We start from the raw sequence: 13,673 nt of genomic DNA, 5'->3' as shown, positions 1-13,673 counted from the left end.
TCATTGAGCACTGTGCTCCACCTGACATAATGGGACACAAGTGCCGGCAAATCTGTGAAGGAGTAGGAGGTTGTGTGGCTGAGGAACAGATTGTTCCAATGAGAGTACACTGCTCCAAAACCTACATCATCTGCATTTAAAGTTATCTTGGAAGTTCTTTGGAACAAAGGCCGTGCACAGTGATGTGACTAGGTGAGTACAAGTGAGTATCATCCACTTCAGGCCATGCACTAACACTTCAATTGAAATATCAGTGTGGATAAATGATGAGCACTTTTAGTAGGACAGGACATATAAAATATGTTCTGAAAAAAAAAGGTTTGTATAGCAAATATCAAAGTATCTGCCTTATAGTCAGATAAAATCACATTGTAGTAATTCTTGCTCATTTTTTATAAAGAAATCTAATTTCCAGGTAGTATTTAAGAAAGTAAAAACAGAATGGAAGAAAACATACATAATCTTTTTCTCAGATTTCTTGTTTTGATTTTAGATATCACAGTATCAGAACCTTGCACCTAACTTTTTTAGCAATTCAATATGTATTTATTCTTAGTATGCAAGTTCTAGGACCATTATTTTGCAATCTGTGCATAGATTGTTCTGTAAATTAAGTGATTTTCCAATTGAAATTTGATTTCAGAATAGGAATCCCTATGGGCATTAACCTCAGCCATACCTTATCTTCTTGGAAAGCTGACCTTTATTTCCTAATAAATCATCATGAGATGCAAGTCTATCAGTTGTTTTGTTTGTTCTTTTAATTAAGAGTTTCCAGTTCAAAGTAACAGAGAGTAATAGGCTTATATCAGAAATGCATCTGTTACTTTAAGGACAAGAAGTAAGTTTTTAAAAAGTAGCACAAAGAAAAATGTTTGTTTTAATGAGTGCATCAAATCCTAATATGAAATTATCTGGTGAGAGAACTCCTACCAAAGTAATTAACTGCTTTTCTTTGAATCAACTAAATATTGCAGCTCCAGAGCCTGGAGACTAACTGCAGCCAGTTTCTGTAGACGCTGTAATTGACTCAACACTAAAACACAATGACAAAGATGCAGCAGAACAGATGCTATTTCACATTTTGGAGTCAAAATATTGTCATCTTTCCCCAGCCACATGCATAGAGATTTCTGTGCAGCAGGAAGATTGGGTGACACACACAGATCCTTCCTCAGACAGCAGGGGAGATGGTGAATTCCTGGGTCTTCTGAAATCCAGAGTCTTGTACTGCTCACTTGTTTCTTTGTTCCACTCTGTAGATTTTTAGTCCCATGAAAATACTCTTACATGTTGACTTTGGTAAAAACAAAAGACCATGAAATAAAATAAATGTTCTGTTCTCTTGCAAGATTTTTTTTTACTTCTTTGGAGATGCTGCTAATTGTAACCAAGAAAATTTGACTAATATCTCCCCAGGTGGATCGCTTTCCCTTCTGTCTTATTTTAAATTCATACTCTCTTGTAATGAAAAATCTTCAGTTTCTCCTTCTTCCAATGATGTTCTCTGTTTGTTTTGGATTTAGTTAGTTATGCTCAAGAATCCCCTGAAAATTTCACCTTGTGATTTGATACCAGTTAATCAAGACTTTGTGTGTTCCTGTCACTTTCTCAAAATGCTAATCAGCTCATCTAATTTGGTCAAAATCAAACTGGATGTGGTTGTGCCATACTTATTAGTTCTGCCTTCTTCTCCCTGCACTGGAACTTCCCAGGAAATCTAGGATTCCAAGGATGGCTGGTTGCTTCCTCCATGCCATGAGAAAAACAAACTGGCAGGACCTCACCTGCACTGCTGGATCAGAATGAGAGAGTAGGAACTTGTCACCCATCTAAAGTGCTGCATATATGTCAAACAGTTCAGAGATTGAAAGGATTTACATCAGGTGTCCTCAAACTACGGCCCACAGGCCGGATACGGCCCCCCAGGGTCCTCAATCCCCCGGTATTTACAGACCCCCCTGTCCCCCCCGCCAGGGGCTGGGGGCGAAACCAAGCAGCCGCAGATGACGGCCTGCCACTGCATCCGCGCGCCGGCCCCCTGGTTAAAAAGTGTGAGGAGCCCTGATTTAAACATTCAAACATGCATGTGCTGAAAAATACCCCAATATCTGAGAGCTGCAATACAGCACTAAAACTGTGAGAAAACAGAGAAATTTACTACTTTCTTATTGTAGAACAAGCAGGTCTAGGATAAGCATGCATATAGCAAGTAGATGAGATGGGAGTTTGTAAATCATTTGTACACTCTCAGCACAGGGGAGGTACACATGCAGCTGGTTTTGGAGGTGAGTGTGTGCTAGCAGGTGACTAACATATTGAATCATCTTCCCTCAGAAAAAATACTGCAAAGAAGTTGAGCCTGAGGCTCGAAAGATATACAGCCATAGCAGTCCCTGTATGACCAAGTCCACCCATCTTGTTGCTTTCTAAGGTGATTAGTCTACGTAAAGGAGTGGTTCAGCTAAGAGGATTGTCAAGACTTCTTTCCTGTGGTGCAGACCTTCCCAGCTCCTTTTGTAATGGCTGGAAATTTTAACATCTCCCTTTTCCCCAGTCTTCCTAATTATACTGATAAAGAGGCCTCTTTCTCTACAGAGCAAGGCTAAAATTTGTTTAAATGCCTTGAGTTTAGAAGAAAAGATTCCAGGAATTAAATTCTTCTGCATGTAGGATAAGGGTGGGTTTTTTTTAATTTTATTTTTGTAAATAAGAAATATGAAATAAAAACTTTTACAGCCAATGTAACCAGAACACAGAGTACCACACTCTGAATTGCCATCATGATTTCAAAAAGCAGGCAAAATAACAATCTAAAATAAAGATGGTCTTGTTGCATAATTTCATATCTTGATGCTGAATCAGTTGATGTCCTCTTGTACAGGGAAGGATTGGATACATCTTTTTTTTTATTATTAATTTTAGTCTTGAAGCAGTGTCATCCACAGACCACAGTCACACAGTGCTAGATGCTTAAAACCTGTAGAATGTGTTCAACTTTTACTCTCACTGTATACAAATAAGCTAAATTAAGGTCTCATTTTAAATATTTAGCAATGAAAAATGATGTGAGAATTTAAGCAGGCTTCTTCAGGGACTTAATTTATGCCAAATTTTACAAATCCTTGTCTTTGTTGTAGGCTGCAGACATTCTGTGAGGCATACCGCTTACTACTTGTAGAAACAAGAATCAGCTCACAGAGGGCTGGAAAACCCTTTATAAATTCTAAGGAAAGTTTCTTGAGCTTGAAGGCATTTCAACAAGGTTGGCTGTCCAGTCTAACTGGGTTATCTTCACTCAGAATTATTACAAATAAGTTGAGACAGAGGCTTAAAAGTTTTACAGACATGGTAGTGCCTCAATGACCAAGTCCACTTATCTTGTTGCTTTCTGTGTCCATTACATTAGCATATGCAAAAAATCCTCAGCTCAGAGGATTATTGAGAGCTTTTATGTCACACCATGAAAGGAAGACTGTATTCAATTACTGGATGCAGAATCTAGATAGATTGCTTTCACTCCTGGTCTCTACTAACGAGATGTGCTTGAAATGTATCTTGTCAAAAACACAACATAAATTGATGTAGGGGTAAATGCTTTAGATTTCTTTTAATCTTTGAGATTTGTGTGCGTGATTCTGTTTGAGGGGAGTTAATAAAGTCACTCAAAGTCTGCATCTCTATCTTCTGAAATACTTCTCTATGCAGCTTTCTTTTAATTGTTACTGGATTTGAGTGAGGGGAGCTCACATTGATTCAGATGGTAATTGAATAACAATCATTTTAGGGCTTATCTCATGCCTTAAAGGAAACATGACCAGGGAATTCGATCATTTAGTTATAAACACCTGTTTCACGTTTACACACGTTTTCCTTTTAGGAAAGGTGGAATCATCCTTTCTCTCCGTATTCTCTCTCTGAAGAGAGACAATGACCTCCTTTTTCTTTCTGGGCATGGGTAAGGTGTATTCCCTGCAAATATCTCCACAAGGGCTAAGAGATTAAAATATCATTTAGATATGAATGACATTAGGTCACTGAGAGACAAAATCTTCTCACAAGGATTTACTTTTCACTAGAAAGATCTTAATGAGCTATTGTAGAAGAGTTTTGAGCCTAGACAGTGTATGTTATATAATAACCTCCTTCATGGGAACAAGCTGATGACCTCTCTGACCTCAATGCTGTCCTCAGGGCTGGAGGGCTTTGGTCAGGTTTGCTTTTCTCTGCAAATTTCCAAATGCTTCCTACAATCAGCATTATCTCATGGGATCTGTAGAAAATAGATTACTCTTCTTATTGCTGTAATTCATTATTTTGTAGCCTCAGATATTTTTGCTCATGCTTTTCTCCTATGGCCTTGTTGGTAGCATTTCAAGTATTGGTCATTAAGAAAAATATCTACTGTTGTTACCTGGTACACTTACCTGATGTCTTAAGGTCAAGAAAATAGTACTCTCACATTAAACTAGCCATCTTTTGTTTTCATATAGTCTGAAAATTCAGAAACCAACTCCATGCACATACTTTCAGAGCAGCATGAATCAAAAGGCAGTATTTTGCCCTAGCATGTCCACTTTCCAGTTGCTTTCAGGAAGAAACTAACTTGTGTGTATCTGAGGACCAGATATGACCTGAACCTTGACTTCCCAACAGGACAGTGACAGGCTGAAAAAAACTAATTTGCTATCTGCTGAGTGAAGAGAAAAGCAGTCTATGAGCTGCTATACAAGTCAGAGGCTTTCTACCTTAACCTCTTCTCATGTACAGGCAGGTTCTGAGGTCCTATTACCATCAGCCTGGCATTGGCCCACAAAGCAAATGAGATGACTGTAGTTCTTATCCCCACTAAAATGAAATACAAAAACCCACCATGGAGCCACTGAAGTATTTGCTAAGCTCTAGCACCTGCAGGACTCATTGCAGGCAACCTCTTTGTCTGACATTTGTTTATTTAGACTGCAGTGCAGAGTATTTGTTTTCAGACCAGTCTGTAAAATGCCTTCACCAGACTGTCAGTACCATATCACAAAATAGCAAAAAGGAATTGTATTTATGTGGGCCCAAACTATCATTCTGCCTGCTTGACTTTTTATGTCCATACCTATTCACTTGATTCCTACTTTATGAAGTTCATCTATCTTTATTGAGCAAAGATACATGAACTAGGGAGGTCTAAATGCATTTGCTATTTAGTTTCCAACATCTGTTATAGCCTTTACAGGAAATATAATACTATCTTATTAAACCTTTTCCTCTGCTTTTAACAACCATCTTTTTTTGGCTACACAAAACCAGGAAGATAAGACTCTTGGAGTATTTAAATCAGTGTTTTACTGACCATGAAAGACACTATCTGTGAAACGATCAGTAATTAGTTCACATATCTCACTCCATGCACAAGAAGCTTGCTGTACATGATAAATGTGAACTGCATAACTGTTTAAACTTTGAATTGGACCTGATGAGTATGTATGGTACTCTCGGTCAAGGTACTTCTGGCTTAGGATTCAGGATCCTTACGTTACATACTTAGCATCACACAAAATAAGTAGGTCACAACTGCAGGTGCATTCTCAGATAAGAAGTGTTTTGTTAACTTTCAGTTTCATTATGGTTATTCCTAAAGTGCACCAGAAGTTGTATGAGTAGCAATGCTACCTCATTTACTTTGAGACTGAGAATTAGAAGAGCAAGTTTTACCACAGATCAAATCAGGAGGGAGGGAGGGAGAGAAAGAAGTTAATCTTTATTACAGACACTTCTGAGACAATCTTCTCTTGTCTTTTGCTGTTCCTACTACAGTCTTCCCATCTCCTCCCCAACAGGGAAGCTGGATGCAGCATGGCTGATGTCACTGTGCAAGAAATAATCTTTACCAGTGCTGCTTGCCTGACTCCTCTGGGTGTTCCCATGATGGTGTTGCAGTGAGGAAAGTATCTCAAAGCTTCCTTAATTCTGAAGTCAGGTCCCTGAGTACTGGGGTAACTCCCATCTTTTCTTTATATTTTCAAAGACGGAAGCTTACAAGGAAATCTCCAAATTCATAGAACACCCTGTGTGGAGAGTACTGTTTCAGTAACTTTCAATGCTCTGTGTAGGTGCATCACCATGTCATATATTGCCTATGGCAATTCTAAAAAATTTACTTGGAAAGGTTTGGAGAAGGTGATGACAGCTCTTCTACATGTTCTGTAACCTCCACGTCTTGTCTCTCAGTTTGCCACTACAATATTTCTGGATTCAGGTGTATGCCCTGATGTGCTGCTACCACTTACCTTGTACCTCAGCCTACAGGTCCTGTTCCACCCACACAAGTGCTAATGAACATGGCTTTGATAGGAATCACACCGTCATAGACAAGAATCGGGAGAAAAGATTAAATATGTATAGGACACACCATCCATATAATTTCAAATCTTAATTCTCACACTTTTGCCTAAAGTAAAAGTTTCCATTTGGAATTCATAATAAAACCTGATTTTTTGGAAGAATAAAGGCAAATCAGCTAAAATGAGTATTTTTTAGAACACCTGTGGATCAACTTAGGTCAGTGATGGATTCTTAGGAGATAGTGCATGACTTCATGAAGCAATTTACTGGCTGCAATCATAGAATCATATCATAGAATGGTCTGGGTTGGAAGGGACCTTAAAGATCATCTAGTTCCAACCCCCCTGCCACGGGCAGGGACACCTGCCACCCAACCAGGTTGCTCAAAGCCCCATCCAGCCTGGCCTTGGACACTTCCAGGGATGGGCCATCCACAGCTTCTCTGGGCAACCTGTGCCAGTGTCTCACCACCCTCACAGTAAAGAATTTCTTCCTTATGTCTAATCTAAATCTACCCTCGTTCAGTTAAAGCTGTTGCCCCCTGTCCTATCGCTACATGCTTTTGTAAAAAGTGCCTCTCCATTTTTCTCGTAGGTGCCCTTTAGGTACTGGAAGGGTGATATAAGGTCTCTCTGGAGTCTTCTCCAGACTGAACAACCCCGACTCTCTCAGCTTGTCTGCGTATTGATTACTGATCAAACAATCTGAAAAATAATTGGAATTAAGCAGTGAAACAAGAACAGAGCTACAGACTCACTTTTCTTTCAATTTTTAGAATGGCATTTGTTAGTTATCTCATATTTTTAGAAATTATAAACACTCATAATGAGCATTAACCTTACAAAAAAACCTGGGAAGTCTTAGAGTGTGTTAGTCTGAGATTTTATCACACCTAGGGTTTAGCAGTTTCTGGTTTTGAAGAACCAGACAAAGTCTCCACCAGAATGCAAGCCACAGCCTTGTGTCTGTAAATCAACATTTGCCTGCCAGGAAGGTGAGGAAGAATTGGATATCCAAGTGCCAGAAACCAGAGCATAGCATATGACAAAGAGTAGGGAGCAAGAACACAAGCCAGGGTGCTAAAGAAGAAAGGAAGGATTATGCTGACCATAAGCAGATGGTCTACACTTGCCTCTTTTATCAGATTCATAAATCGGGGTCCAAAACGCCACGGCTTGTGTCTGTGGCACTGCAGGGAGCTGACAGTCATTTGGGAGGCACGTTGGGAGGCCACTGCTACCATGTAAACAGCATCGTACATCAGAGCTGCTTCAGTCTGTGTGAAAAAAACAGAAAGGCTTTCTTTAATGTACATCTGTGTGCCCAATCCCTGCTTTTCTCTACTGAGAACTGTTTCCTTGGGCTGCCATTGTGGAAAAGGTCACTACTGAGCTCTCCATGGAAATGTGAGGTGTAACAAATCCCATTTTTTTGAAGCTTGTATTAATTCCAGAGTGTTTTCAGGTGAGCATTTGGAAGAAAAGTACACTGGGTAGCTACAGGAAGAGAGAGGTCCGCGAGGCCAGTGCCGGGAGGAGTACATGGGTAGCTCTGTGGCATGGAGAGGAGCTTTAAGAAACCTCAGGTGACACAGCAGCCCAGGTCCCACCCTCCAGGCAGGCCTCCAGGGCCAAGCACTTGGCAGTACTCAGTCTTCTATAGTTTTCTTATGGGATTTGCCAAAGACTATCAACACCTCCAGGTGTGTCACTCAAAAGCACCATGTGGATGCTCAGGCCAGGCCCTGCCGAGCCTGCAGGCTGGCCACAGGGGCGCATGGGAGGGCTCCCACAGGGGTCCCATACCAGCTCCCCCCCCCTGCTCTTCTCACGGCACTTGTGGGATTGCTTTCTTCCACGAAGGGTAGGCTGGCCCGGCTTTCCAGGGAAATCAGTCTCACCGAACACCTGGTAGGTGCCCCACTGGAAAAGTATTTACTGTCTCTAAGTGTTTAGTGTCCTCAAGGATCTTGGCTTTTGGCATAAATGTGTAAAATGGCCCCACCAAGATCTGGCTAGGGCAGTTCCCCTGCCATACCTCCCATGCGGAGTTGTGAACTGTCCTTTTGAGGTATGGGTTTTGGTGATTAAGTTGGATTTATACATCTAATTTCCAGTTGACTAAGACAGGGCAGATGATCCAGCCCTAAGATAATTAAATATTACTAAAATTACTGAATGCTGTTTATGCATCTGTGTTTCTTTTGAGAACAGGTTTGCTGGTTTAAAAGCATGCCCAGTAAGCCTCAAACAGAGATCGCACACCCTGTCACCCTTTGTCACTGAGAAGTTTTAGAAAAATCTTGCCTTCACCTGCATTGTACTTCAGTGCTCTCATGTGTGAGGTGGGAATGGCCATGTTTCACTTAATGCACTGGGATGCTGTGAAAATGAAGTCCTTGCCTTTCTTGTAAAGCTACTGAATAATTAAGCAGGGAATTTAAGAAAAAGGAATTCTAACTCTGCAGATGAGAAACTGGACTAATTTATATGAACTGCAAAGCTAATCTATTTTTTATTCCTTTCCCATGCAGTTCCTTTGGGAAATGAATAGATTTGATTCTTTGTCTCTTTCATTTACCTAAGTAAATTACAGCAACATCAGTCTTACCAGCATTGGAGGTTTTTTGCTGGCAATCAAATGTGATCTGAATTTATCAACTAATCTTAATATACTGCAGATGAGAAATTGCTCTTGACACACTAATCAGGATCTGACCAAAACAATGCTTCCACAGTCACAGCACACTGAAGACATTATAAATGGTGAGTCAAGCAGGGGGAGATAGTAACAGCTATTCTCAGTGTCAAGTGTCTTAAAACAGGTAGTTTTTTCAAGTGGACCTGGAGACTAAAGCCCTGATCCAAAATCCCTCAGAGTCAATGGAAAGATTCCTGTCAATGTCAATGGACTTCAGATAATTGTTTATATTAGATGGGGGATATGCCCATTCAGGATTGAATTTTACTTGCTCACTGGAGTTCCAGTCTGCCTGTGTCCCAGGACTAGAGACTCTGGACACACTTGGTGAAAATGCTTCAGTGCACCTGACTTTGCACTCCTACCTGGGCCCGCCACTGCTTGGACTGGATAAGACGGTACATTCTGCAGTGTTGGCACGCTGGCAACGTTGCCAGACTTGGCTGTTTGAATCTTGTGCTTGTGTAACTTGTTTTTCATCCATCCTGCTGTGCAGCAACTGGGAGGTAATATAACCTCCCTCAGCCTGTTATTTCTCCCCTCACTGTTGTTCTGTTTTAGGACTTGGCTTTGCATGGAGGAATAAAAGGTCACCTCAGTTTCTGAAACTGCCTTATATTGACGTCTGCACTTGTGCATAAGAAGAAAGGGACAAAGAGTTAGCCCTGGAACTTGCTTTTCTCATTTTCATATTCTATAAGAAACCCAAAGATCTCATTCAAACAACTACACCTCTGTGTGCAGTTTGGGCATAAAGTGGGACATGAATTCAAAACTGTCTTGGTCATGCCCTGTGACTTGCCACAAGCTGACATCAGGGCAAACACTATAGCATGAACCATAAGGGAGAAATCCTAAATTAACAATAGGACATGTAATCCTGAACTCCTCATACTGTGCAGCTTGTCATAGCCTTATTGTCTAATGAAATATAGCAGTATTGCAGCTCTCTATCAAACGGAATAAGCAGAACTTGCTATGAATATTTAAATGATTCACCAGGAAGATGCTTGTCTTGGTGCTCCTGCTGTTTCAGAGCATCAAGGACACCAAGAAATTATAGATATGCAAAGGAGAGGATGAGAGTCAGAGATACAAAGGAGAGCATAAGAGTCTAGTAAGAACTTTGCTTTTCTGAGTTTTACAGTTGAGTGAATGCAGGTGAACAGCTGTGTGTGAATAGTTACCCTTGCAGGTCTTGCATATTCACATCAGAAGTTCCCAGGGACAGTTTTCTCCCCTGCTTTGCATATGAATGAGCACAATGGCACTGCCCAAACGAGCAACATTGTTTTTTAAAATGCTAGAGATAGCACACATAATGCATTTCTCTTCAGGATGTTAGATGTTTCAAGATTTCCCCTGCAATAATCTGCAATAAAGCCTATTTCATATCACTTCAAACTCCATTCAGTACATAAGATACATTATCTTATATTGCAAAAAGATGGCAACTCTTCACCCTGCAAAACTGAATGGAGTCACACTATCCACGTAATTGTTCCTATTCTTTTCTTTACTTCTTGGGGGAGTGGTAGGGAGGAAATCCTAATTTCCTGGCTTGATGATACCTTTCATTTATCTTTAAATTGTATTTTATAAGCCAGAGCTGCTGTAGATGCTGGAAATGAAAAGAAAGGGCACTTTTCCAATTTAAAAATACTATTACCTGTCCACATGTACAATATCTTTCCTTGCAGCTTATAAATCATATACCTGCTCTGAAAGTTTTTATTTCCTATGATGTTCTTCACTCCATGCAGGACATTATTAAAGAAATGAGGCAGCAGTATATACATTTGACAACAATAAGATGAATGATGTTAGCCGGATGGCACTGTGACAAAGAATTGTCACCCATCTCTAGAGCTGCCTGGAAGTGGTTTGTCACACAGATGAGTACAACAGGGGCAAATGCCTTTCTGTGTAGAAGCGGGTAAAAGTCTGCTTTGGGGATGCTGCCTCAGCATTTGCACTGTAAAGTAAAGCGGCAAAGGGATCAGTTCGCATCTGCTAGAAAAGCACTGCAAAGCGTGCTGTGGAAACCCCAGCATCATCGTGGTTGTGCACTTACTGTCATCATGCCATCGAGGAGGCCAGTCTCTGGTTTTGGTGGTGCCTGCAGACGCTCCATTGACCACTTCTCAATGACCGATGAAACTTGCGGGTTCTCAATGTTGAGCAGGCGAAACCCTGTCATATTTACTCCGCTGTATCTGTATGGTTCCAGGTCTAATGCAAATAGATCCTAAATCACCATTAAGAAAACAAACAAAACCAGATGTAGCATTTTTAAAGCAAAATTAGGCTGACATTGTATTTGATTTTCAATTCAAAGCTCGAGTGTTGGGGTTTGTTTTTTTTCCTGAGAACGCTCTGCTTGCCCTAAAAGCCCAGTCATGACTGCTTCAGTTATAAATCTGAATAAACCAGAGCCGAGTGAAATTCATGACAAACTGCATATCTGCTTTTTGGAACATTAAAATCAGTTCCCTGCAACAACACTATTTTGCAACCAACCTGCACAGCAGTATCTAATTGTAGTTTATAGCAGTCCTCTTACAGTGTTACAGCTCTAACAAACCAACGTGAGGAATTAGCTGGCCAATGTCAAGCTTATTTCTCAACTCGGGGAAGGAAAATTCCAAGAGATGTCGAAAGCGATACACTTTTACTACTTATGAATCCCATTTTTCTCCTGCCTTGCCTCCTTCAGGTGACTTGCTGGCAGTACGGCTAATGGACATGTCAGGCCAGTGCACAGTAAGTCCATGCGCTTCAGTGCTCACTGTTTACAGGGCAGGAAAATAACGGGTATTCTAAATTATATCATTGTGTGCCACACTCCACAGCTGTATTTATCAGGCAGGAGAAACATGATAACTGCTTCTCAAAGCCTGAAGGCTGTTTTCCAAAACAACTTTTTGCTGATCCCAGCAGGCAAGTAAAATGACAAACGTGTTGGTCGTGGTTTACTACCACAGTAACCATCAAAATGTAAAGATTTACAATAGCATGTTGAGACACACCAGCACTGCTTATTGCTTGTTCTAATATGTGCTCTATACTAGCTCATGCATATTGTTGTTGGTGGTTACCGTTTTATGTTAGATTGTTTATTGCATAAAACTCTAAGTTCCACAGTGGATCCTAAATTTTCACATTTTTCTTGTTGTTAGAATGGCCTCAAAGAGAACTATTTCAAGCTACTGCTTCTAGAGAGTAGCTAGAAGAGTCTTTTCTCACTAATGAATTGACTATTGGATTAAAAACAATTTTTCATTTCCACATAAAATTTTATATGGAAAGAAAATTAAGAATAAACTGATGCACAATGGTATAATCCAGTCCTCTAGGACTGTTCTAGCAATATTGGTTCTTTTGTGTCTTTCTAGTCTACAACGCAAATATACCTTGAACATGGATTGAGTTATAGTTATATATAGGATATAAGTTAAAATATAGGAAGTATGTAGTGAAATAAGTATTTATAGATTTGTTCCATAAAAGAAAACGTAGGGTTGTTTTGTTTGGTTTGGTTTTTTATATATAACCACCAAGTGATTTTATAAGTAAACGAAGCATTTAGTGACAAATTGCACCACCTATGGTGTTTGACCTCATGCTCCATTGTAAAGCCATTTTTTTCACTCTGATCCACCGGTACCGACAGCTCCTCCTTAAACACACTACTGAAATTAATTTTCATTGTATTGAAGTTTTAGCTAGTCCCACAGATACTGCAAAACAGCTTTCTCACAAAATTGTGAGTCCTGATATTACTAAGGAGTGTCAGCACTCATTCTCGAGAGGTTTCCTTGAATAATGGCAACAAAGATGTCCCAGAAAAAGCAGGAATTTTAATTGTCTTTTCTGCAACAGACAAAATTCACTCCCAAATCTTTACTGTTCCTTACCAGTGTTGTAAAAAAGTAGTGGTAGTATTCGGTCATCATTCCCATGGAAAGAATCTGTTGAAAGAGATTGGAAGGTGAATATACTTTACTTTGGATGCTTTCAGTGTACTCCACTGTCTTTTGAAAAGTACGGGTTAATCTGGAACAACACATTACAGGTCATGAAAACTCAATTACAATAAAACCCACATTTTTCTTAGGAGTAAAAGATACTCTGTTGTATTTAAATTATGTTTATCATCTCTGCTCAGCAAAGAGATTAAAGATTGCAAAACCTCTGGGAGAAGAAAAATTACTAGTGATAATGAGAAGCTGATTTTTTAAAAAGTGAAATTCTTTAGTCTGTGGTTTAGAAGTGTTAAAAAGGAATTTACTAGCAGACAACAGAATTTGTAGGGAAAAGTGCTAAGATGCAGGTGTTTTTATTCTGCATTGCCAAGTGAGAACAAGACACTCTGTGAGTGCTTACTGAAGTAAACAAGAAAAACAAAAAGCTTGTATAAATGCCTTTTTTCCCCACCTGGGGAATGCAGGTCTGCAGGAGGTTGTCAAAACAACTAGTACAAAAGGATTTCTGGTCTGGATTAATTTTCTAGAGTTAGACCTTTTGAAGGTCTGCAAGGTAAGGATGGCATTTAAATGCATACTGACTGGCCACCTTGGGTGGAAAAGGATGAAATTTTTTTTTCCAGCCCTCACATTGCAGGAAACTTCTAGAGGGAT

At 39.9% G+C, this 13,673-nt stretch overlaps 1 protein-coding gene across 4 annotated transcripts in view; it reads right to left on the bottom strand.

Annotated features, from left to right (window-relative positions):
* Nucleotides 1–13,673, bottom strand: part of GRIK1 (glutamate ionotropic receptor kainate type subunit 1) — a 174,450-nt gene that overhangs the window by 48,682 nt on the left and 112,095 nt on the right. For all 4 annotated transcript variants that reach the window (XM_056329065.1, XM_056329063.1, XM_056329064.1 and 1 more), the window contains exons 5-7: nucleotides 12,951–13,004; nucleotides 11,108–11,281; nucleotides 7,466–7,609 (exon numbers count right to left, since the gene is read on the bottom strand). In XM_056329065.1, the coding sequence (XP_056185040.1) occupies nucleotides 7,466–7,609; nucleotides 11,108–11,281; nucleotides 12,951–13,004 (372 nt within the window). The remainder of the gene's footprint in view (nucleotides 1–7,465; nucleotides 7,610–11,107; nucleotides 11,282–12,950; nucleotides 13,005–13,673) is intronic.

This window comes from Falco biarmicus, chromosome 2, assembly GCF_023638135.1.
Source record: "Falco biarmicus isolate bFalBia1 chromosome 2, bFalBia1.pri, whole genome shotgun sequence".
In the NCBI taxonomy this organism is placed as follows: domain Eukaryota; kingdom Metazoa; phylum Chordata; class Aves; order Falconiformes; family Falconidae; genus Falco; species Falco biarmicus.
The sequence above is the reverse complement of the archived record's forward strand: the minus strand, read 5'-3'. Positions and strand labels throughout refer to the sequence as shown.